At 42.0% G+C, this 26,746-nt stretch overlaps 1 protein-coding gene across 1 annotated transcript in view; it reads right to left on the reverse strand.

Annotated features, from left to right (window-relative positions):
- The window catches only part of LOC111186627 (myosin-15), a 102,961-nt gene extending 77,275 nt beyond the window's left edge, over positions 1-25,686 (reverse strand). Inside the window, exons 1-8 of the mRNA XM_089909890.1 lie at positions 25,587-25,686; positions 21,844-21,950; positions 19,516-19,659; positions 15,890-15,973; positions 10,625-10,688; positions 10,452-10,547; positions 7,401-7,569; positions 820-952 (exon numbers count right to left, since the gene is read on the reverse strand). Of these exons, the coding sequence (XP_089766016.1) occupies positions 820-952; positions 7,401-7,569; positions 10,452-10,547; positions 10,625-10,688; positions 15,890-15,973; positions 19,516-19,659; positions 21,844-21,950; positions 25,587-25,686 (897 nt within the window). The remainder of the gene's footprint in view (positions 1-819; positions 953-7,400; positions 7,570-10,451; positions 10,548-10,624; positions 10,689-15,889; positions 15,974-19,515; positions 19,660-21,843; positions 21,951-25,586) is intronic.
- Between the last annotated feature and the right edge of the window lie 1,060 nt (positions 25,687-26,746).

The following is a 26,746-nucleotide window of genomic DNA, read 5'->3' on the forward strand; positions in this document are numbered from 1 at the left end:
GATCCCATATGTTCTCCCAGCTTTATTCCAGATACATTTTAAAGACTGGCAAAAGGAAGTATTTAAGAAAAGAAAAACCATGTCACCAAAGAACAGCATCCTAGGAAGCCACTGCACATGGTAAGAAGTGTGTTCTCACACACTCCAGGAGGATAGAAATCGGTACAATCTTTCTAGTGGTTAATTTAGAATATGTATCAAGAGACTATAAAAAATTCATAATCCTACCTAGTAATTTCACTTTTAGGAATCTAGCATACGGTGACTCTGATATATAGAAAAAGCACTCACCTACAAAGACATTCACCACAGTAGGAAAAAAAACCCAACACAACCTTGAGTCTAACAGTAGGAGAATGATTAAATAAACTATAGAATTAATGTCTGATAAAATATTAAGTATCCATTTAAGTGTTTATGAAGTTTGTAATAACATTAACAATGCTTAAGAATAATCAAAAAAACAAAGTATATATCACATAGCATATGCAGTATGATTATAATCTTTGATTTTAAAAAAACCACCAAAACAACTATGTAACAACAATCCCAAATAGAAAAAAATAAAGACTAAAAACAGTGGTTGTCACTGAGTTGAAGCATCTTCCTACTTTTCCATATGTACCGAAGTCACTATATTGACAAAATAAATAAGTATAAAACTTTGGACAGAAACCGTCCTGGAGGGGCTCCTTCCACTCTCCACCCCCAGGGGAAGGAAGGTCACTTCTCCAGGACCCTTTGGAAGAGAGGAGATCTATGATGCTTTCTTTCATTTCTCATTGTCATTACCATACTTTGATAACTAACAAGCCTTACATCTGTGGCCAGCAATTCTTCAGCATCATCTGAGCTCTCCAGAGCAACTGCTCCATGAGAGCAAAAGTGAAAGTCAAAGGGATTTTCAGACACAAGGAGCATATCTGCAGTGGGAAAACCATCAGTTAAACAGCTTAAAGAAATCCACAAGGCTTTAGAAAATAAGTGACCAATATTCACAGTTTACTCTTACGGCTTACAGCATACTTGTAAACAAGCCAAAATAAAATCCATAATCTACACCCAAACCTCTGCAATCAATTTCTGCCCTCTATTAACGTGTCAGTCATGTGTTAATGCCTCCCAAGAGAAGACTAGGCAGGCCAAATCTGAAAGCAGATTCAATTGTAGCAGCTTGAATTGGTGCGCAAGAAAAACAGATAATGCATGTTGGCAAAACTTTGAAAACAGGAATTTGGCCTAGATACATGGTTGAGGGTCAGAGGACAAAAAGTGGTTTGTAAATTATAACAGGCCTGAGCTTCAAAAGCTAGGAAGCAGGCCGACCCTGGGGTCAGCACCCAGGGAACATTAGCAGTGTCATCCTGTCACATCACGTCCTCCCTATTAGGAGGCTGAGTCTGTCTTTCAAGGGATCCGTAAATCAGCTACTGTGTAAATCCGTAAATACAGCTACCTCTGAGATGTCTAAGACTCCTCACATGATTCACTTAGTCAGGAAGCATAATGCAAGCTGAAGCCAAGGCAAGCTGTCAGCGGCACATCTGCCATCGACGTGGCCAAATCACATTAACCTCTTAAAGCCTGACACTCGCTCCCAGTGAAGTTTTTTGAGCCAATCTGAGTTTTGTTTAGCACTCAATGAAGTGAGGCTCTATTATCCTGAACCCCAAATCTCAGAAACAAAGAAACTGGGCTACGTGAATGTTCATAGCAGCTCTATTTGAAAACAACCCAGATGTCCATCAATAATTAACAGAACATTGTCTATCCACACAATGGATTATTATTACTTAGCAAACAAACGAATGAACTATGAATATGTGCTACAACATGGAAGGATCTCAAAATAATTATGCTGAGTGAAATAAGGCAGAAAAAGAAGAGTATATACTGCGTGATTCCATCTTATAAAATTCTAGAAATGCAATCTAATCTATAGATTGCAGAGAGCATATTAGTGACAGAAAACATATTAGTGGTTGTCTAGAGACTGGGTTAGAAGAGGAGGGCTTGAGGGTGTGAGGATGGGCAGGAGGGAGGGATTACAAGAGATAATGAGAAAACTTTTGAATGGATACCTACATTATTTTGATTGTGGTGATGGTTTCACTTCATAGATACACATGTCAATACTTACACTTAGGTCAATAATACTTTGATAAAGCTATTTGATAAAAGTAATTGGGCTAGCCCAAAAGAAATCAGGCTGAATGCAAGGACAATATATAACTTAAATAGAAATATAATTCATAATAATTTTTTTAAGTATTTACTTCAATGGTGATTCAAATGTCCCTGAAATGTTACTACTTCTCAGGAATCTCCTTATATTCTTCCTTATGCTTCACTTCATATCAACAAATATTTGTTTGAGATCCAATAATATGCCAGGCATTATTGTAAGTTTTAGGGATACATCAGTGAAAAAAAATCCCATTCCTGCCCTCATAAAGCTTATATTCCAACAGGAGGAGACAGAAGTAAAAAAATAATAATAATGAGTAAAATATATGACATGTAAGATAGTAATCGCTATGGAGATAAATAAAAGCAGGGAAAGGGAGTAAAATGTGTTGGAGATGCAGAGTTGCAGTTTTTAATAGGGTGATCAGGGAAGGCCTCCACAAGTCAAGTTTGAGTTATGGGAGAGAATCATGGATAAGTAGGGAAAGAATGTTCCAGAAAGAAAAAAGCCAATGCAAAGGCCCTGGGGTGGAATGTTGCGTGGGATTTTGAGTTGCTACAGTTGGTCAAAGAAGGGGTAGATCATGAGGTCAGAGAGGCATCAAGAGTGCCTCACAGGCTATGTTGAGGATTTGGGCATTTCTGCTCTATGTGAGATATAAAGCCATTACAGGTTTTTGAGCAGAGGAGTGACATGATCTGATTTTTTTTTTTTAATTTACTATGGCTGCTGGTTAAAGACAGAGGGACAGGGTGGGAGCAGGGATACCAGGAAAGGGTTAATTCAGGAGGGAGATGGTGGTACTTGACTGGGAGAATAACAACAGACATGGTGAGAAGTAGCCAGAGCTTGGGTTTTGAAAGTAGAGTCAATAGGATTTGCTGATGGAACAAATGAGAATAATGTGGGAGAAAGGCTGATCAAGGATAACTCCAAGGGTTTGTGCCCAGGCAGGTGGAAGGATGGAGATGACTTCAGCCTACCTGGGAAACACTGTGGTAGGAGCAGGTCTTGCGGGGTGGAGTTCAGGAACTAGGCTGTAGGGATATGAAGTTTGAGATGCCTATTTAACATCCAAGTGGAGACATAAAAGAGTCAGTTAGCTATCAGTCTGAAATACTAAAGAAAAGTCTGGACTCATGATCCAACTTCGCAAGTCATCAGATAGAAATGATCTTTAAAGCAGTCAGCCTAGATGATCTATCACCACAAGACAGAGCCAAGGACTGAGCCCCAGGGTACTCTGAAGTCATGGACTGGATGAAAGAGAGAAACCTGCAAAGCTATGCCCAGAGATTTAGGAGAGAAACAAGGGAGGGTGGTCTACTAGAAGCCAAGGTGGGGAGATTTTCAAGGAAGAGGGAGTCAGCAGGGGTATCAAATACTGTCCCGACTGTATACTGTCAATAATCTCTCTATATATTCTTTTGCAAGGTTCATTCATGACTTTACTGATGACTCTCAAATCTACATTTATTTTCTGAGCTCCAGACCTAGTCTCCAACTTCCCATTGGACATTTCAATGTGGATGGCCATAGGTAGCTTAAACCCAACATTACCACAACCAGATGGATGATGTTTTCCTTATCTTCCCTGAAGGTATTCCTCTTCTGTGGTTCCTTATGCCAGTGAATGTCACCACCACACCCAGGCCAGATATCTGGGTGTGACAATGTCCTGTCCCTTCACCTCCTTCACAGCTCAGATACAGACATCATCTCCATTTCTTTCAAATCAAAACATTTGTTTAATCTTTTTTCTCTACCATAGGTATATGCTATGGGAGGATGTAAGGATACAAAACTAAAATAGTCCTTTCCCTCGAGGAGGCTAGAGGAACCACACACCTAAACAGGAAACACTGCCGTGTGTCTTTAGGGGGTGGGGCATGTTTCAGTGGCTGACTCATTAAAAAAAAAATTTACTTTCCAAGATTGCTTTGCCATGAATTACCTGTTAGATCATTCTAGATCAAACTTTCATAGAATTTTCATTTTACTCTCATGTTTATTATGTCATTTTTGATCATTTTCATCCTGGTCATGATGATCAAATGTGCTATATCTGACATTATTTTCTACATGTTAAATATAGGAAAATGGAAGGCTAGAAAGGCTCACTATTTGCCCAGGGTCAAATTAATGATAAAATGAATTTAGAACACAATCTCTAGTGTTTCTGTTAGACTACGTCACCCACAACTGAAACCTGTATGAGTAAACATGACGGGATTCCATTTCCTCCTTTGTCATAGACAGAAGCAGGGTCTTACTTCTGTGCAAGCTCAACATCGGACAAACACAGAGGGAGACAGAGCAGGGGGCAAGAACGCCACATGCCCAAGGACTAGAGGACCAGGTGGAGGAAAGAGCCAAGATTCAGGAGGGTGCTGGTAATAAGACAGAATGGTGAGCCCAAGTGCTATATATGCATTTCTCCCTCAGCCCCTCCCCGCTTCCAGATGCATCATTTCTGGACGTCACTCAGCACACGCGATAGACCTTCCTTCCATCCCCTTACAACCAGAAACATGGCTGCCGCAATGGTAACCATTCACTGGAGCAGCTGCCCTCAGCATGAAGTGGTGGCTCCAGAGAATGCCGAGGCCAGAAGCATGACTGTTTGAGGAACTCTGAAAGGGCTTTAGATCAAACATCTCCCCTGCCCTGGGTCTTATCAAAACTTATTTTCAAGGAACAGTAAATTTTAATTGGTTTGAGGCTTGAGGTTATCTCAGAGGAGTATCATGTAAACGGGGATTCCTTTATTTAGTTAATTTCTTTCTACCATGGGAAATGGCCTTAAGAGAATGAGAAAAAAAACTAAATGCATTTTTATGAGACACTATTAGAGTCAGAGAGACTGTCTAGGCCAGTAAGGGCCCACACGGAAGATTGTTGACCAGGCTGGGGCACCTGGAGGATGGGAGGAGGCAGGCAGGGACAGGGAGTGTGTCATGAAGGATGGGGGTAGGGCAGAAAGAGAAGGGGTGAGGGGATGCTAAAGGTAAAAGTCAACTGCTTCACAATTCCAAAAAGTGCAGGTGTCAACCGTTATATAGGTTCATTTCTAGGGCCCACTCTCCAGTAGGAGATGCAGAGAACCCATTAAGGGTGAGTGTTTTATCATTCAAGGCTTTGTTTCAGACACAGACCTACTAGAGAATGGACTTAGGGATACGGGGAGGGGGAAGGGTGAGCTGTGACAGAGCGAGGGAGAGGCATGGACATATATACACTACCAGGCGTGGGGTAGGTAGCTAGTGGGAAATAGCTGCATAGCACAGGGAGATCAGCTCAGTGCCTTGTGACAGCCTGGAGGGGTGGGATGGGGAGGGTGGGAGGGAGGGAGACTCGGGAGGAAAGAGATATGGGAACGTATGTATATGTATGGCTCATTCACTTTGTTATAAAGCAGAAACTAACACACTGTTGTAAAGCAATTATACTCCAATAAAGATGTAAAAAAAAAAAAAAAAAGGCTTTGTTTCATGTCATCCTGACATTAAATTTTACTTTCTGAATGGCTGAATGTTCTCCAGGACTGTGCTCACTATGAAAAGGAGTGAAGCTGACACTGAGCCAAAAATAAACAGTTTAGGATCTCACAAATGAAGTTCTGTAGCTAGTGCCTCTACGCCACATTACCCGTCATTACCTGTTCCTCAGTGGTGCCGTGTACAGCTGAAGAGGTTGTGCACTGCCCAACTCCAGAGAGAATCATTCACATAGTCTATGGTTTGAATTGCATTCTCTGGAGTTGGGAAGCACACAGTCTGCACAACCATACACACATCTTATGCCGCTTAATAACCAGTGGGGAGAAAGTGAGTAAAGATATGAGACTAGTTCAAGAGAGACCTAATGGGTAAAGAGGATAAACTGAATATGCTCCAGAATAGGAGGTCCAGATGCTGACCACTTCCTTCCCCAGAGGCATTCAGGGCACCAGTAGACATTCTCAGGCGCACCTCTTGGCAACCACCACTGTGTATTACTGTCACTTTATGGAGTGAGTTCTCAGGGCATTAGGCAAAGTGTCAAGGATTCTAAGAGTCAAGGACTTGTTTCCTGACCTCCTCTCCTGAAGTTTACACACCACTTGAATAGCAAGAGTAAGCACGATAAATAAATATAAAGAAAAAAGTCAAATAAAAGAAGAGAAAAAGGAAGATATATGCCAGACCAAGATATACAGATGATGTTGAGAACTAAAGGATTTCAAGGAGCCTTATCTGAAGGGACTGGGGAAGTGGGTTCTAGCTGTACCTGGAACAAGAATCAGCCTTAACTGAAAGGAAAGGGGAGATGAGATCTTCCAGGCCAGGTAGAGGCTAAATGAGGACTGGCTCTGGGGTGACACATCACTCCATTTCCTTGGCTCCTTCAGTGGGTGGCCAGCCTCTGCTGTCATTTTTCACACCCGATTCGTTTGTCATGCACAAATGCTCCTATTTTTGGAAATTTTGACACAGTCCTCATACTGCTTAGCTGTGCCCTCTTGTGTCACTCCTCAGGACACTCTAAAGCTCTTCTTTGGCAGCCATGAATAGAAAGAGTTTAAAATTTTTGAATACCCCAAGAATGACAATTGGTGTCATAAACAAATGAACTGACAATACCCAATTTTCACCACCAGATGTCAGCCTTTGTACACTAATCAATTTCAGCAGCCCACAGACTGAACAAAGTACATGAATTCATGATAAGCATGAATTTTCCATAGCAGCCCAGAGTCTTCAGATGGTTCTATGAGTAAACAGAGATGCTCCAAAAAATCTTGCAGTCACTGCTGGCACTCACATTGGACCCTATGTGTCAGATACCCTGCACAGCATAGAAATGAGTGTCAAGAATGTTAGATTTGGCAGGGCTAGTCAAAGGAAGACCAAAACAAAAAAGAAAACAAAAACAACCTGTTCCAGGGTTATGTAGAGAGAAGGTGGGAAAGAGAGTAGATGCTGCTCTCTTATCACCAACTGCACCCATGGCAAAAATAACTGTCCAGTTTGTAGAGCTTTCTCCTTTTGGAGAGAACAATTTGGAGTTGAAGACCATGTAGTCAAAACGCTGCTGGATTTATACCATACGTCATCTAAGCATAATGGGCTGTGGGGGATTCTTCCCCATCAATTTGCTCACCTGGATCTCCAATCTCATCCCACAGTCACTCCTGTGGGAGTACTGCTGTCCTCAGTGACAGATGCAATACCTTTGAAATCCAATCAGCTTGTCAATCTCCCCTTCCAGTGACTTTCCATAGCACTCGAGATGTAAACTCTCATCATAACCTGCAAGGTGCTGCTTGGTCTGACCCAGCCTATCTGCCCGTACATTACCCCCTCCACCCCTCCATTCTGCCCCCGACGATGGCCATTGTTCTATTCCAAGAATAAACCAAATGCATTCCTGCGTCAGGGCCTTTGCACTCACTGTTACTTCCTCCTGGAAATTTCTTCCTAGAAATCTTTGCCTACTTGTTCCCTTACTCATTCAGGTGTCTGGAAAAACATTGCCTTCTTCTTCCCCCCCACCCCCCTCACCAAGAAGCTTTCGGGATCTTAGTTCCTTAGTTCCCTGACCAGGGATCAAACCCCGGGCCCCTGCAGTAGGAACATCAAGTCCTAACCACTGGACAGCCAGGGGATTCCCAAAACATTGCCTTCTTAGAGAGGTCATATCTGACCCTTTTATCTAAAATATAACCTCCTGGGGAGTTCCCTGGTGGCCTAGTGGCTAGGATTCCAGGCTTTCACTGCTGTGTCGCCTGGGTTCAATCCCTGGCCAGGGAACCGAGATCCTGCAAGCTGTGTGGTGCAGCCAAAAAAATAAAAATAAAATAAAATAAAATAGCAAAGGAAAACATAAACAAGACGAAAAGACAACCCTCAGAATGGGAGAAGATATTTGCAAATGAAGCAACTGACAAATGATTAATCTCCAAAATTTACAAGCAGCTCATGCAGCTCAATATCAAAAAAACAAACAACCCAATCCAAAAACGGGCAGAAGACCTAAATAGACATTTCTCCAAAGAAGATATACAGATTGCCAACAAACACATGAAAGAATGCTCAACATCATTAATCATTAGAGCAATGCAAATCAAAACTACAATGAGGTATCACCTCACACCAGTCAGAATGGCCATCATCAAAACATCTACAAACAGTAAATGCTGGAGAGGGTGTGGAGAAAAGGGAACTCTCTTGCACTGTTGGTGGGAATGTAAATTGATACAGCCACTATGGAGAACAGTGTGGAGGTTCCTTATAAAGCTAAAAATAGAACTACCATATGACCCAGCAATCCCACTACTGGGCATATACTCTGAGAAATCCATAATTCAAAAAGAGTCATGTACCACAATGTTCACTGCACCTCTATTTACAATAGCCAGGATATGGAAGCAACCTAAGTGTCTATTGACAGATGAATGGATAAAGAAGATGTGGCACATATATGCAATGGAATATTACTCAGCCATAAAAAGAAATGAAATTGAGTTATTTGTAGTGAGGTGGGTGGACTTAGAGTCTGTCATACAGAGTGAAGTAAGTCAGAAAGAGAAAAACAAATACCGTATGCTAACACATATATATGAAATCTAAAAAAAAATTTAAATGGTTCTAAAGAACCTAGGGGCAGGGCAGGAATAAAGATTCAGACATAGAGAATGGACTTGAGGGTACGGGGAATGGTAAGGGTAAGCTGGGACGAAGTGAGAGAGTGGCATGGACATATATACACTACCAAATGTAAAATAGATAGCTAGTGGGAAGCAGCCGCATAGCACAGGGAGATCAGCTTGGTGCTTTGTGACCACCTAGAGGGGTGGGAGGGAGGGAGACGCAAGAGGGAAGAGATATGGGAACATATGTATATGTATAGCTGATTCACTTTGTTATAAAGCAGAAACTAACACACCATTGTAAAGCAATTATACTCCAATAAAGATGTTAAAAAAATAAAATAAAATAACATCATCCAAACCCCATTTCACTGCATCTCCTCACCCACTTTATTTTTCTCTATAGACCTACCATTCTCTGGAATTATATATTTCTTTGTTTACTTGTTTGTTACCGTCTTCCATAGTAGAATGTAAGCTCACGAGGGCAGGGACCTGTGGGTCTTGTTTACTTCTCTATCCTCCATGCTTAAAAAGCAATGTATACACAGCAGCCCCACAATAAATATTTGTTGAGTGAATACAGGAAATTTGTTCTCTTACCCTACAAGTTGCTTTTCCATTTCTGTTCATGGCACTACTTTTATCCCAGTCAAATTATCAAACCTGGGAGTATTTTTGACTCAACACTTTCCCTCATTTCTACATTTTATCATTGCCTAGACTTTTCTATTCTTCCATGAGTTCATCCCCTTGCCCTCTATTCCCACAGACAGTGCCTTAGACAATTGTCTTGTCATCTCATCCTGGGACTATTGCAATCACTTCCCTCAGTATTTCTGCCTCCAGTCTATCCTGCCCATCACACCAGCCTAACTGCCACTGCCCTCAACAAATCACGACCTCCTGTTACCCCATTCCGCCCCACAAAACACAGGAACACACACACATACACACACTCACACACACACAACACCCTCCCAACTTCCTGAGTTCAGACCCCCTCAGAATAAAATCTCTACTATTCCTCTGTGAAAATCCTTTCCTCCAGTTCTTCTGGTCTCTCTGTTCCCTGATCTTGCCTTACCTTTTCCTGACATTGTGTACACTGTTCCTCTTACCGGAAATACCCTCCACACATTACTCTGGTTACATCCCTTTCCCATTCTCCATATCCCAACCCAAGTCCTCCTTTCTTTATAAAACTCCCATTAACCACTAAACACCATGGTGATGTCTCCCACCTCTGGCCTCTTGTCTCTAGCATCCACTTAAATGATTAGTGGTTTTAATCATTTAAGTCTTTAAAATTATCTGGTGCTTTTTACACACACACACACACACACACACATGTGTGCAGACATGCATACACACACATTCATTTACCTCTGCTGGGCATCCTACCCACCTCCAAATACTACCAAATTGAAACAAAGTGTTACCATTTACTCTCTACCCATGTAAAATTATAGAACACTGGTTCTATAACTGGTTCAATTTCTTAAGTTTTAGGATGAGCAAACTGAGTCCTAAAGAGGCTAGGAGACATTAAACAGCACTTTCCCAGTTCCAGTAATCTGACTATTGTCTCTTGTTTTAGAATGAACTTCAGCTCCAGAATAATACACTTACCATGAAGTTCTTTTTTCCCAGACAGAATTTGATAGAATATATGGTAGTTCCTCTCTCCAGGCTGCTGGAAAACAACCCGGGATTTTTCAAGCAAATCTGCATGATGAGACATGAGTAAAGATTCAAACGTAGGTGTAGAAGAAAAGTAATTAGACAGTGCTATGGCTACTTACAGATGTCGATGTCTGCAGATGACAGCTTGCCTCTGGCACAAAAGTGCATCCCGATGAACTGGCCCTGGGTGGACACAGAACACAGTCTCCTATTGAAACATTCCAAGCAGTTGCAATGGCTTCATTACACACATCACTCCCAAAGTGACTACTTGCCCCAAAGTTAAAAAAATGCAACACGGGTCTGTGATGGCACCAGCTAATGTCGAGAGGCAGCTGGAGTGTCATCAGGACGAGCAGTGGTCCTGGAGTCTAGCCTCAGACCTGCTCATTGCTGGCTGTGTCTTCTTTTTCTCTTCTTCTTCTTATTTTTTTTATTGAAGTGCAGTTGATTTAAAATGTACTAGTTCAGGTATACAGCAAAGTGATTCAGTTATACATACATATATGTGTGTGTGTATGTGTGTGTGTGTGTGTGTGTATTCGTTTTCAGATTCTTTTCCATTACAGCTCACTACAAGACACTGAGCATAGTCCCCTGTGCTATACAGTAGGTCCCCATTCATTATCTATTTTATATATAGTTATGTGTATATATTAACCCCAAACTCCTAATTTATCCCCTCCTCCTTGGCTGTTCATTCTTGCGTGCATTATAGAATCTCTCTGGGCCTCAGTGTTCTTATCTAAAAGTGAGAAAAATATATCTGCTTGGCGTATTATTCCATTTATTAAACAGACATTCGTTGAGCATCTGCTATGATCCAGAAAACCTGCTAGGCACTGGAGATACCACATTAGAAAAGCAGGTGTGTTCATGGCTCTTCTAGATTCTAGGTGTAAGCAGCTAATGTAACAGCTCTAATGTAGGAACATTTGGTGTGTTTTGAAATCAAAAGAAAAGGCAGTTGTGCAGGAGTGTAGCAAGTAATAGAAAAGGGGGCAGAAAATGGAGTCTGAGGCAGGCCTGTCAATGAAAAGCCATAAGATAGGATCTAGTGGGGCAGAGAGTCTGCCCAGAAGTGACAGAGCCCAGGTGCATCAAGACACAGCCAAGGAGGCAGTCCAGGGGGGTTACAGCCCGCAGGACGAGGATGTTAGTACAGAGGGGAAGGCAGACTGGTAGACGTATACCCATGCAAGGAAGGAATCAGACCAGGACTGCAGCCAGGCAAGAGAAGGAGAGCGGCCAATACAAGGTGATTAAGCCATTAAGTTAAAAAATGCAGGGCTTCCCTGGTGGCGCAGTGGTTGAGAGTCCGCCTGCCAATGCAGGGGACACGGGTTTGTGCCCCGGTCCGGGAAGATCCCACATGCTGCGGAGTGGCTGGGCCCGTGAGCCATGGCCGCTGAGCCTGCGCGGCCGGAGCCTGTGCTCCGCAACGGGAGAGGCCACAACAGTGAGAGGCCCACATACCGAAAAAGAAAAAGCAGGCTACTGGGAGTCACACACACAAACATACACATGTATATATATACACATATACATACACATATGTGTACCTCTATGCATATGTACATTTACATATAAATATGTGTATTGTCAACTGAAAAAAATGCACAACCTAAAAGTTGAGAATTATGTTTATTCGGTGGACTTTCTGAGGACTTACGCCCAGAAGACAGCCTCTCAGGTAGCTCTGAGGGACTGCTCCGCAGAGGTAAGGGAGGTCCCTGGATATATAGGAGTTTTTGCAACAGAAACCAGGTAGTCAGAACATCAAAAGATTGCTGCTAATTAAAGAAAATCAGACATCTCAAGTTAATGAATTTAGTGCTTTTCAATGTATGGGAAGATGCAAGAGTCTGGCTCATTGAAATTGCCCCTTTGATATGCACCTTAACTATCTAGGGCCAATATCTTGCTTTTCTCCAACCTGAATCCCCTCAGGGTGCACAGTGGTGGGGTAGGGGGCGACTACAGTGGCTGATGGCTTGATGGCTGCAACATCCTTTTTTACTGATATGGCAGGTGACATTCTTTGTGCATAGTATACATACAGAGTATTAATCGAAAGAATTTAACCTGCACTTCTTGATTTTTTGAACCCGCTCTTCTCTTTCTTTCTCCCTTCTCTCCTTCCTTCTTTCCATTCATCCATTTTGTTTACTTTGCTTTTCTACTTCTTTCTTCGCTTCTATCCTTCCAACTTTTTCTTGTTCTTGGTCTTTTTCAGTTGCTTTCTTTCCTTATTTACGTTTCTTTCTACTTACTGTTCTTTTCTTTCTTCCTTTTCTTTTACTCTCTTCCCTTTCCTTTATCTTCCTTTTTTCCCTCCCTCTCTTCCATCTTTCCTTTTGCACTCTCGGGTTTTTTTTTTTTTTTTCAGCTTTCTTTCTTTCATATTTAAGCGGAAACTCCCTCCACATTCTAACAAATCCCCAATCTAGCAGTTGTTTTATTGCCCAGTATTAGTACCCGCTATGCAGCCGGACATAGCAAGCAGACGTAAGTGTAGTCAGGGCAGCTCTAAGGCTTTGGAGGGAAACCAGCCAAATCAGCAGGAGGCTGTTATGTAATTACGCCTAGAGTCAAACAGGAAGCCTTCTGCAAATGTCCTTGTAAATTGTATCGTGGCTCCCTGCCACTCATTCTTGGCATAAAACGGATTAGTGAAGCTTGAGTTTGAAATCCAAATCCTTCTTCTATCATGGGGCTGCTAGTTATCAAAAGCTACTTTAAAAAGTGCTTTCTCTCTGTGCCCCTCCAAAAAATCCTCAGTGAAAAATATGCGGGGGCAGGGGGGCCACAGGCAAGAGTAGAAACAATAATTGTAGTAAGTGAATTTGGAAGTGCTTACTAAAATGACTTATTACAAGAAGTATAGGAAATTATGAAGGAGAAAGTGTTTACAGATCTGTAAAATGTACTAAAATATAAAACATTATTAGAATTTGCTGAATGAGCTTCCCTACTGGGAGTATAAAGGAATTTGACACTATTAAGATAAATATTTTCTTCCTGAAATTGACCAAACCGCAGAAGCTTCTCAAGCACATATTTCTATGTAGTTTTAATTGTCTTAATGATGAAGCTGGCGGACTTCCTTGAGGAATCTAACAATATTATGAACATTAATCAATAACCTTCTTTGACGTTCTAAAAATTATTTTGGATCTGTGTGCTCAGGCATGAATTTTACCATTTGCTAAAAACTAAAGACTCTGATATATTGCTCAATCATGTTACTTACAAAGCGAGAGGAGTTGTCATTTCTCAGGGTTTTGGCATTTCCAAATGCTTCCAAGACAGGATTCACTCATTTGATTTGATTTTGTAGAGTCCCCTGGGATACAGGTAAGAGAAATACAGCTGATGAAACTTTTCCCAGAATTCTGTAATATGGCAAGTCCTCCATACCCAGGTCAAACCTCATTCTTGTTTTGGTAACCAGTAGCCAAAAACTACTTCCAAATTTGGTGATGAAAGGTTATTTTGGAATGGTAACTCAAAATTAGATGGATGAGGGCTTCCCTGGTGGCACAGTGGTTGAGAGTCCGCCTACCGATGCAGGGGACACGGGTTCGTGCCCTGGTCCGGGAAGATCCCACATGCCGCGGAGCGGCTGGACCCGTGAGCCATGGCCGCTGAGCCTGCGTGTCCGGAGCCTGTGCTCCGCAACGGGAGAGGCCATAGCAGTGAGAGGCCCGCGTACCGCAAAAAAAAAAAAAAGAAAAAAAACGATGGATGAAAGGTTGACAATATATGATGCCCCATGACTATATGTGGGAGGGAGTTCATTTACTTGCAATGCTTCTCTTTTGGTTGGCATTGGCCTGAGTAGGAAAAGAAAACTGGTATTTTACCAAAGTAAACAACAACAACAAATACCATAGCCTATTTCCAAACTTCATTCCATATATTCCCCCTCATTGCTAATCTGCCTCTCTTCCCATTCAATCCTCACACCTGGAAATTTATCCAAAAATAATACAGCAGATGCGGCATTATTAAATTACATTTTTGCTTGCTATTATTCCTAAGTAACCTAGAGGTTCATACCAAGCAGTGACTTGAAATGGTATTATTGGTCTTGAATTTGAATCATATTGGCTCAGGCTGATGGGCCAAAGCAGGTCACCTACACTGAGAGAGTCCTAATGACCACTTAGCACCTAAACTGCAACATAGCTTTGTTTTTCTCCAGTCAGCCTCAAAGATACATTTTATGGAGGGCATTTTATAGTATGTGGTATTTAAGAATTTATAGATTTACAAATACTATATTCCTTCTATGTATTATGGGTCTACTGTCCTTTAAAGAAATAAAAGGGCTATATAAGCAAAATTTTTCACAGAACTTTTATGTATTATGTATTGTGTTATGTATTATCATAGGGCTCAATGGTTAGACCAAACAAACAAATGCACACAAAACAACCTAAAATGTACACACAAATGAAGTAATGTCTAGTGAATAATAGAATTCAATGATACCTAGAGAAATCGATCAAATTCAGGAATGTGGTGGTTGGAAAAGAAACTTTCCATGGTGTGGAAATTGGACTAGATTGCTATTTTGATACACTTCTTATCTTGCAAATACAGCAGGAAACATCTAGGATCATATGGAAAAAGCAAAGCAGCAATGCCAGACATAGATGAGAGGCTCCAACAGCTCAGTAACTCATTGATTTTGAGTTTTGCTCAGCATTATCTAATCTTATTTTACATACCAACTCTCATGGTCTAGGTATCCTCAGATTATTACCATCAACCTGTTAATGGAGCTAAACAAAGTAAGCTAAAGCAAAAATTACCAAGGATTAAAATAATTAGAGAAAGAGAGAAGGTAAAGTTTTCAGAACCTAGAATGTGATTGCAGTTGAGTGTACATCCATTGGGCATTTGGGATTTGGTCCAGAAGTTAGTGAGGAAGCAGAGTTCTTTCTATTGGTATGTATTTGAGGGATTCTAACAGCTCACAGCAGCTAAAGAAATACCACAAAGAAGATATTTCAATATTAAGAAATATCAAAAGTGGCCATTCAAGGCATTGGTAACCCTAGTTTTGGGGGAAGGTGGTTTGGATCTTAAGTAGCTAATTCTCAGAGGGTCCAAGCAACAAAGAGCAGGCCAGTAAATGCCCCTTGAAGCAGATCTGAAACAAATTATGTAATTTAATGTTTTCGGATTATTGGTTCAGAGTACTTGATGATCCTCCCAAGAGGCAAAGGAAAAATGGGGAAAATGACTTTTCTATAATTTTTTAATTGTTCTATGGTGCGGTTTCCTCCTTTCTCCCCATAAGTGATCGGGGCAGAGCCTCCATGATTAGCAGATAGGGCCACCCACCTTTTCTGCCAAGATTTATAAACACTTACTGGCTTTTCTTCGGATTCACCCGTGGTTGCTATGGTGGCAAAGTACTGGATAATATGACACAGTTCAATGACACAGCTAGCTGGCTGAGATTATAAATGCAATGAAAGATAAATAATTTGAACCATATAAACTAAGGCAAGAGGGAAAGTTTTATAGAAAAGTGGAACTTAAGAGGGAACTTGAAGAAGATGCAGACATTTAGTTGTTTGGGAGAAGGAAAAGGACATCTCAGGCTGGAAAAACATCATGAGCAAAAATCTGGAGTAGGGAAAGATCAAAGACTTTATAAAAATAAGAAGCCTGTTCCTCATGGTCCTGTTAACAAAAAGCTGAAGAGTATCTTTGCTAATTAGAGATAGGTCTCCTCACCACCAACTGTTCAAGAGATTGTCACATACGAAGGCTACCATCACATGGCCAGGTCCCTCGGAAGAGAACCTACCAAACATTCTACCAGGAAGTTGAGCTTTAGATTTCCCTTTTACCTTTGATAATCAGCTAACTTTGTAATGTGGAGAGAACACAATGGTGAATTTATAGCCTCTCACCCAAAGCATCATAGGATCAAGGCCTGCCTTTATCTGCCTGAAACTCCAGAAAATAGTCTATCCTCTCAACAAAGGGCTGAACTTTAACCACCCTTTTAGCTCTAAGATTCTGAGACCTATTATTTTTCTGGGGATGGCTGAAGCCAATGGACAGCCCAACACACATGGCGGCATCCTCACTGCATAGAAAGAGCAAGAATTTGAGCATTTGACTGCTTCTAGAGTCCCAGCCTCTCCCCTCAACCACCAGGCTGACAGTTCACCTGGCCAGCCAATGCTCTTCCCATCAAAATTAACATACAATATGGTATCAGCGAAATCCTTTCCATCCTTCTTCTTCACTCCCTTTTCTTGTCCCTCTAAGCCTCACCAACTTTTAGTTCCCACTACTTAATGTACCTTGGCCTGCCCCATTCTGGTTGCTCACAACAGCAAGTTATCTATTCTGTGGTCATACCCACTGGACTTTCAGTCTTTCCGCCCAGTTAGCCAGACCAGAGAACTTTGAAAATGATTATTTGGACAGGGAGCTCTCTTCATCAAGAAAATGATTAAGACCAGCATGTGTACCGCAGGTTCCAAAGGATCTTCTAAAATGGGAGGCAGCCTAGCTGGCACCATATTTGGCTAATCGCTGACTAAAGTGTTATGACAATTTCCTATCTTACTCTTGCCTAGAATGTATTCGGTATCTAAAGAACAACAATTCAAAGGCAGTGAATTTATGTTTCATATCCAGTGAAATGTAGGTGTCTGCTTCGATTGAAACACTCACTGCTGGCCAAAAAGAAAAAGCAAGGCAAACGCTTCACGTGAAGAGTACAGACTGATTCTTTCAATCTACAAAAGAAAGGAAAATGTCAGATCATTCTTCTACCAGAGCTGCCATGTATTGGCACGAACTTATTCAAAATTTCCTTGGTTACAGTTTGAAGTCAGACACAAGGAGAAGGATTTGCTCTGTATACAGTTAGAAAAAATACCATTTCAATGGTACAAAGTAAAATAGATTTTCTCTTGACTCTATGTAGGCCAGTCATAAGATCATACAAATTCTATCACTCTCTCCTTGTTCCAAATACAAACGGTAAATGACGAATGGTTGACATATCGCTATTTTAAGCCTTTTATTAAGCCTGGTGTAATAATAGCTACAGAATAACCTCTTTGTGCCAAACATTCTGGCAGGTACTTTTTGTAATAAAAGCTGACATCTACAGGGGGCTCACTCTGGGCCAGACACTGGGCTGAGCACTTTCAAGGCATTATCTCACTTAATTTGATATGCGAGCTAATCGTCCCCATAACCCTAGGAGGTAGGCCCTATTTTGCTCACGTTTTATCCAGAAGGAAGCGGAGGCTTCAAGTGATTAGGCAACTATAAAGGCCATGCTCCGCTCACAATGCCTACCTGCCTCTTAGTGACACGGAGAAAAAGTAGATCAGATATTTTTACCCTTCATTTTGTAGGGCAGCCACTTACTGTGAAGCATATCTTGAAAGGCATTATTGGCCACAGCAAAGATGTGAGGGGGAGCCTCTGATTGCCTCTTCCCTTTGTAGATGGCTGCCACTGCTCTGTGTTACTGGAAGCCACTTTTGAGGCTCACACAGGAGAGACCCGAATATATCTGACAGAAGATCAGAAAAGATTTCCAAAAACAGGTTAGGAATACTTCCAGGTTTGTCAGCTCTTTCAATGTCAGGTAACATTTGCTCGAATATTTACTTATAAAGGAACTAAAAGAAAGAGAGCTTTTGGATTCTTGCACAGTAGGGACTTCTGATAGGAAGAGACAGAACCAGGTTAGAGTAACAAGGGGGCCTGGGATTACCTCTCCCCTGGGAGATCTGTCAACCACTAACTTGTCTCTCACACACACACACACACACACAACTTTCGAAGACAAGGAGGACGCTGACAGAAGCCTTGCTGGTCTTGGTAACCCGCTCTCAGGCATTTGAGGCCCAAAGGGAATCTGTGCCTCAGCAAGATTAGGGACCTGATGCTTAAGGCACTGGGGTAATAGCTCACGTGGGTCACTCAAACCGTGGTGGCTGGACTGTGGCTCCCCAAAAGATATGTACACGTCTTAATCTCCAGAACCTGTGAACGGGATCTTATTTGGAAAAAGGATCTTTGCACGTGTAGTTAAGATAAGGACCTCAGGATGATATCTGGATGGGCCTTAAATCCAACAGCTAATCACCGTATAAGAGACACACAGAGGAGAAGGTGATGTGGAGATGGAGGCAAAGATTGGAGTGACGCGGCCACAGGGAATATGCCAAAAGCCACTGGAAACCCGCACAGGTAAGGAATGATCCTCCCCTAGAGGTTCCAGAGGGAGTGTGACTGCTGAGTTTATTTGATCTTGGACTCCGGCCTCTAGAACTGTGACAGAATAAGTTTCTATTGTTATAAGCCACCCTGTTTGCGGTAATTTTGTTACAGCATCTTAGGGAAACAAAGACAGTCACACCGTAAAACAGAGCTCCCAGGAGCAAGCTGGCTGCATGGCAAGGCTGCTATAGCAATGGGTCCCAAATGCCATCATCTTTGCCTCATCTGCTCAGTGCCCCTCCCGCTGAATAGATTCTGAGTGAATTAAAGAAGCTGAGCAACCAATCATCACCAACTTAATGATGATGAAAAAAATTATTCCATTTATTGAGCACTAACTAGGTAACAGGCACTGAACTACATGCTTTACATTCTTTTATTTATCCTTCAAGCTACCATGGAGAGACAGACATTATTATCCCACTTTACAGATAAGGTGACTTCGAGAAGAAAACTACTAGTGAGAAACAGAGGTGGCATTTGGATACGGGTCTATCATGCTCCAAGCCTCATGCCTTTACTTTAGGATGAAAACCTGTGGGAAGGGATATGAATACTGACCAAATAAAATTGGGGAAACGCTAAGATAATGTCCCTTCCTAGTGGGCATTTCTCAAGGATTATTCTCACATGAGTATGCTTAAATTCAATATCTTTTTCACCCAAAAGAGGGCTGGGACATCGCCAATGTGATGCCAGCATTCTGTTTCAGTAGTGAAGCATATACACATACATAGATCATCCAATGGTTATAGCGCCTCTTCAGGGCATGCAGCACAGATGTTTCATTGAGGTGAGTCAGCATTGCCATGTCTTCAATCATTTCAAACTCTGGGGGATTCATCTGCTGGATTTCGTCCTCCTTGACACTCAGACTCTGCAGAGAGGAGAAAGATGTAAGATATATTCCCCTATTTCTTCTATGCTCATTCATTTTTGCCATGCATTGGGAAGAATTTTCAAGGAGTTAAGAAAAAGGTGCCTCATTAGAGGATGGAGCCAGAGGAAGTTAAACCAACCTGTTTTTTCCAAGAAACAGGTGTTCCTCCGACTCATGTTCTCTCCTTGCCCGAAGATAAAGTTTTTTAAAAGTGGTTTTGTTGAATCAAAATTTTCTAAATTGCAGTGCCCTGATCCCGTGGCTCCTCAGACTGAGATTGCCCCTGAGAGAACACACATTATATTGCTCATGATCTAGCCTGATCTAACCTCCCCTCAGCTCTGATTCTATTTTTCTCTCCTTTCATTACCAACTTTAAGTATTACTCTCCACCCACTGGCTTTATTGCCTTTGTTAATGTTACAAAGACCAAAGGTGATTGGAAGTGTAGTTAATTCTAACATCAAGAGGAGGGAGCCTGGAGCCAGGGAGATGCTGGCCCCAGAGTGGGGCTGGGGGGAATGGGACCTCCATTAGATGGTGAAAGGTCAAGCAGAACAAAGCCACCCACCTTTAGACTCCTCTTTCTATATCATTAACTTGTTGCTTTCATGTTCTTCTTCCTATGATTTCTTTCATAGTTGTAACCACATTATATTCACAGATCATCATAAATACTGTTAAAAAGACAGCAGTTTTAAAAAATGTGCTCAGAAGAACAAACTTCTCATCTGGAGGCCTAATAAAATTGAACTGGACACAATCAAGAAAGTGAAAAGACAACACACAGACTGGGAGAAAATAATTGAATCCCTTAGTTTCCTTATTTAAGACATTCTGAATTTTTCCCTTGCCTAAATATGTATATTCCTATTGATAAGGACCAAGTTCTGCCCTTAATTCCATTAATTAGTTATATAAAATCTACCTAACTTGTGATTTTTTAAATGTACAGACACCATCAGGAAGGCATATTAAGACACCATAAGTGGTAGTTTTTGAGTGGCCTCCAGAATTTTACAATTCAGATGGCAATGCTTTAGATCATAAATTGTCTAAATACAAAGATAAGGCCATGAAAAAGACAAACTTTCTTGATAATGATCGTACCTGTTTGTTTTAGGATGTGGCTTGTTATGGAGTGGGGAAGGGCAGAATTGGAAGGAGATTGGTGAATTGCATATGGGCAGGAAATGATCTGTAAAATCTATAATGGAGTGTTCATCCAAGTCAGGGCAGAAATAGGGCCCAATTCTCTGCCATGGAGCTGGCAGGCACGTGAGATCAGTGATGCAAGGCAAAGGTTCTGAGAGTAGGCTGTCTGTACAATATTGCCCTGTTGCTCTGAATACCGTGGTGACAGGCAGAAGGGGTTGGGGACTGTTACAGTCTCACTACACATTCTCTCTATGACCTCTCACAGTCTAACTTATCCCCCAACACTTGACCTAAGCTTCTCTTTCAAAGGTCATAGGTGACCTCCTAATTCTGAAGTCCAAGGCTCTCTCCAAGCCCTAAATCTCTTTCTCTAGCGTTTGAAATTACTGACCATTCTCCCGTTTCTTGGTTCCTCTGACACTGTTCTATTTTTATTCAGATTATCCCACTCGCTCCTGATCCTACAAACATAGCTTGCTTCACAGTTCCTAAGATCATTATTTACTCCAAGAGGCACCTTTAAAAAAGAACTTGAGGGCTTCCCTGGTGGCGCAGTGGTTGAGCGTCCGCCTGCCGATGAAGGGGACGCGGGTTCGTGCCCCGGTGTGGGAAGATCCCACATGCCCCGGAGCGGCTGGGCCCGTGAGCCATGGCCGCTGAGCCTGCGCGTCCGGAGCCTGTGCTCCGCAACCGGAGAGGCCACAACAGTGAGAGGCCCGCCTACCACAAAAAAAAAAAAAAAAAAAAGAACTTGAAATACGATAGAAGAAGTGGAAAAAGTTGTGCATTCTAGAGTCAATGAGCTTTACCACTGGCAGCCGGTTTACTCTGATTCTACAATGTTCGTCATTACATCTTTGATAGTTAAGTGGAGGAGCTTCTTAAAGATTGAGTTTTCTAAAGTGTATCAGTGGCATCTCCTACCCCAGGTTTTTAACAAAACAATTGGAGAAAGGACACACCTAATTATTAAATTAAATAGAGAACTTAGTCACCAGTGGGCTGAAATAAAGATTTCTTTACCTTTCCATCTGTTGTCTCAACAATTATTCTGCCATCATCTCCACCCCCTTTAATCTCAGCCTCAACATAAGCATTCTTCACATCATGAATCCAGCATTTCTCCTTCCCTACAGAGGGAAAAAAAATGGATATTTAACTACAGTCCCTGTAGGAAATGTACAATGGACACTTTCATACTGATGGACATGGTCTCATTTCTGCTAAGTCTGCTTGTTGACCTGGCTTCACCAATATAGGAAGTTGCAAAGTTAGGTAAGATCATGAACGCTCACCCTGAAGATAAACCTACATAAGGACTGTTTCGGAGCAAGAAGCATTTCAGCAAGTGGAGATTGGGAACATTTTGCTACCAGACGGTTACCTGCCAAAACCTTACCCACCTCTCCCAATCCCCACACTTACCTCCCACTCACAGCCCCAGGTGCTTGGTGGTTGGCCTGGTGCTCTCACCCTTCCCAGCTCCCTCCAAAAAACTTCCCTCAGAAAGGTCTGGTTACAACTAAGTGAAAATTTAGGTTAGTGGCCATGTCTGTCCGTCAGGGTTTCTTTAGACCTTATTTTTAATTTTGGAATGAAAGCCTGCTAAGAGAATTATACGGTAGACTTGGAGGGGGGAGAATTGAGGAGAGAGAATATGGATGATTGCTGTCATACAGCATAAATGATTCATATTATTTTTCCCCATATATTGTTTTTCTCTCCCCCTGCCTCCTCAACCCCATGTCTCAAGCCTTAGCAAAGCAGCCGTCTACAAAGCAATCAACCAATAAGAGGCTTTGGGTGACACGAGCCAGAATTCTTATGAACGTCTATGGCAGCTTCTCTTGGCCTCGCTGGGATGCTTCTCAACTCCTCTCCCACCTGAGGCAGATTGCTAAGGGAAGATGAATAAGAAAGAGTCTCTTAAAGGAAAGTGAGTCTTACCAGAAGCTCACAGAAATCCCCGTTCACAGCTCCTCAGGTAGATAGGAGGGAGGGGGCAAGGAAAGCATTTGGCTGGAAGAGGGAAAATCTGAGCCTAGGGCTGTGGGATGCACAGGGGAGACCCTACTGCAGCCACAGCACTGGCGGGTAGTGCCAACTCCATCCCACCTCCCCAACACATGAATCACAAAAGCTAGCAAGCCTCACTGCTGCAGGATGGGCAGCCTCGCCAGACACTCTCCCCAGAGGTGGACGATAGGACTTGAGGACTGAGTGTGGAAGAAGGAGGTGAAGCTGGGCAGCACGCACCCCTCTTCCATCACACTTGTCTCTGAAAAGAATTTCATTGCTCACTACTTTCCTGCCATCACCACCTACACTGTGCTCTCTTTCCCTTCCCCTGGTTACAACCAATTCACCACTCAAACTGCTGGGCAAGAGGATTTTTGTATTCCTATCTGATCGATTTTGTGCTTGCTTCTACTTGTTTGCATTTTAAATACTGGTTTTAATTGTATTGATCATTTTGGGGTTTTTTTGCAAAAGCTAATTTGGCTTTGTGTTATGTCTATGAAAATAAGCTTGTTTTTGAAAAGCACCCATTTGCATACATTGTGTGTGCTTAAGGTACTGCATTTTAAACCAAGTGTTATTACTTGAAAGAAACATGGGTACCACCTGGCACAGATTTCCCTTTTGTCATTTTTATTTTTTTTAGAAAAAGAACCTGGGAAGAGAGATTAACAGAGTTGTCCACAGTCACATAGCTAATTAGTGACAGTCATTAGAATAATGACACTAGAAATTAGATCATTTACCTCCTAAATCAGAGCTTTTCCACTAAAGCATTCTTCCTCTATATTATATGCTGAGCTTTTTTCCCTCCAGTTTTTCTCTCAGAAATTATGTTCATCACCTGCCTCATGATTAGCTCTTTCTTTTATCACCTCTGGAAACAGTGGGAGAGAAGAATTTTTGGAAGCACTTACCTACTTGAGACCGAGTCCCAGAGAAGGATGGTTCTGAAGATGAAGTAAATAAACTCAATCAACTTTTAATTCCTTGAATTCTCATGAATAATTGCAAGGATGGAAACATAGACAGCAATGGCTTTGATTCAGGCCACCTGGATTTTAGCCTGGCTTTGCTAGTAACAAGATACAAGGCAATGCCTCAACTCTTTGGGCCTTAGTTTTCTCATCTGCAAGCTCAGGAGGTTCATCTCTATGATTTCATAGTTTTAGATGACTAAATATATTTTCCAAAATAAAGGTAACATGTGTTTATTGCAAAAAAGCTTTACAAGTAGAGAAATGTGTAAAGAAAAACATTTAAAAATAATCACCCATAATGGAACAACTCAGAGATAACCACTGTTATCTATCTGAAGCATTTTTTTCAAGTCTTTTTTTCTATGATATTAATCAAAATTGAAGTAATATTGTATCCAGTTTTGTAGTTATTTTAACTAGATGGTTTACTTGTTCTATAAAAATCACTTACATTTGCCTTGAAATGGTGTTTTGTTTCTATTTCTGAAAGCACACTTCCTCCCTGACACCCAGTAATTCTAGTTTTCTAGGTAGCATAGTAATGCATTGTGTTTATTTTTCACATTTATTGTCTTCTTTGATCCTCATGAAGGAAGGTAGGCAGAGAAAGCATATGTTCCCATTTGAAAGATAAGGAAACTGAGGCTCAGTAAGGTAAAGTGATGTGCTCTAATTAGCCAGAAAGCATCAAGCACAGGGAATTTGAACCCAAAACTACTTGCCAAATACTCTTATCACACAGCTTCCATTTGGCCTGAGTTCAGAAAAGCAGACTCCATTGTCTACTAGCCCAGGGGGATGAAAAACTTCTGCTGACTCTCCTGTTTGTGCTGTCAGTGCATTTCTATGAGGAAGGATTGTTTGACCAAAAAAAAATTAGAAATTATGTGGATTGTTATAGTTTAAGGAATTGTTTACAGTGCTGACTCTACTAAATGTATCATCCAATTATCTCGAATGCTTTGGCATTTTGATTTTCTCTCTGGTACTACTAGGATCTTGTCCCTCATTATCTAACTATTTGCGATAAGCTTCTGCATGACCAGTTCTGACCTCAGGGATAGTTCTGTTATTGTATTTGATTTGATGGATTATAATTAGCTACTCTAAAATCCAATCACAGTAATGACATCCAATGACTGGAAACTGGGAACTGATCCAGGACTGGTCTACGATGGAGATAGAATGTGCTACCTAACTGGCTAATGTTGACTAATTCGGAGTACTAGAGCAACCCTCAGTCGGGGTTTATGCTGTGCTGTTGAATACTTTTTGGAATTGAGATATAGGTGGCTTGATGCTGGATCACACTGTGAAACTGACTCTAAGTCTCCAATTAACCAAAATTCAGAAGATGGCCATGCAGCCCAGACATGTAAAGAAAGAGGAGGGAAATGTAACATTTATTTAGAGATTTTAATGTAGTACTCAGCCTTTATCTTATGGGTAAATCCTCATTAACCTTTGTCCTTGCCTATAACTGCCAAGAAATTATTCAGCAGGGTGAGAAAATCCCCCAATTATCTTCTGTTTAGTGTTGGCTGAGTGACCCTCCTGACCTAGGAAACAGCCAGGGGGCAAAGTTCCAGCATCAGCAAATCCTGAAGAGGCTCCAGGACAACTTCTGTTTCTCCCACCTTCCTGGAGCCTTTTCCTTCATTCTTCCTACCAGTGCACCAACCCCCCTGCAGTCTCAGCCCCCTCGCTCTCCTCTGCTATTTACCCACATGAAGAGGCTTCTGAGAAAGACTTTATCTGGGGCCATACCGGGGTGCTCCTTGAAGAGAAAACCTCTTGTAGGGCCAGTAAGCAGGGCTTGGGCCTGGGTTGCCTCCCAGGCCTCCTGATCTTCCTTGCAAACTTCCATCTTTACCCTCCACACCCTTAGCTCCTCAACTGCTCAGTGGTTCAGATTGCACCCCAAGCAAATAAGTTAGGCTCCAGAACTGATGGCTTCTCTCCACTGATCAGACAGTTGCCGCCCGGAAGCAGTAAAATAAAGTGAAGCCAGCAGGTGCCACGAGTCTGGCCATCGAAGGCCGTGGCCTGGAGCAGAAGCAGCTCAGCCTCACTTCTTCTGAGATAGGCTGCGGCCTCGCCAAGCTCTGACAGGTCCGTCCTCCTTAAAGCGATCCACCACATCAGGCTGAGGCCTAAACGTGAGCCGAAAGGATTCACTCTGCAGAAGACATGTGTAGGAAGGAACCAGGGGAAAGGAGACATCAGGCACTGAAGTGAGAAACTAGTCACCACAGATGCACCAACGAGGGTTAAATCTTCTTTTTCACTACCTCTCTGTCGTGTCTCAAGTATATGACAAAACTGTACACAAGGAATCTTACTCTAGCAGGATCAACTTATCCACTAGTCACAGAAGGCGCAGTGCCTAGAGTCCATGATGCTTTTAAGGGCCCACAAAACTATTTTAATTTCTTTTAAAAGCAGAAGAAAAATATGAATATAATCTTAATGATATACAATAATGAAACCAGCCTGGATTCTATTAATCAGTCTTTATACCAATACAGTTGTAAAATGCAATTTTTAATACTTTTTGTGAAGGAAGGGGCCCAGAAAGACAAAAGTGCCTACAGCCCATGAAAGTCATAATGCAACCTTAAAGCACAGAGCTCTGACCTGGGTGGGTGGTGGAATGGGGCAGACTGAGAAATGTCGAGCTGTGGACACCAGGGCCCTTGTAGGAGTGGAGGAAGGGCTTGCAGGTATCTAGGTGCATCCAGGTGGATGGAACATCGTAGGCAGATCATGGCGTCAAAGAGGGGAATGTTCAGCATTAGAAAGTAAAGGAATAAAAAGGTGAGTACTGCAGCAGAGATGAGTGTCTAGAGCAGATGGTATATGAAACTGCTGGCAGACAGATCTTTAGGAAGCTGTCCTGGGGCAGCACATGCTGAAGGAGGGAAGCA

The sequence above is a fragment of the Delphinapterus leucas genome, chromosome 4, assembly GCF_059928025.1.
Source record: "Delphinapterus leucas isolate spDelLeu-1000000601 "Yukka" chromosome 4, BTC_Dleu_Yukka2, whole genome shotgun sequence".
Lineage (NCBI taxonomy): Eukaryota > Metazoa > Chordata > Mammalia > Artiodactyla > Monodontidae > Delphinapterus > Delphinapterus leucas.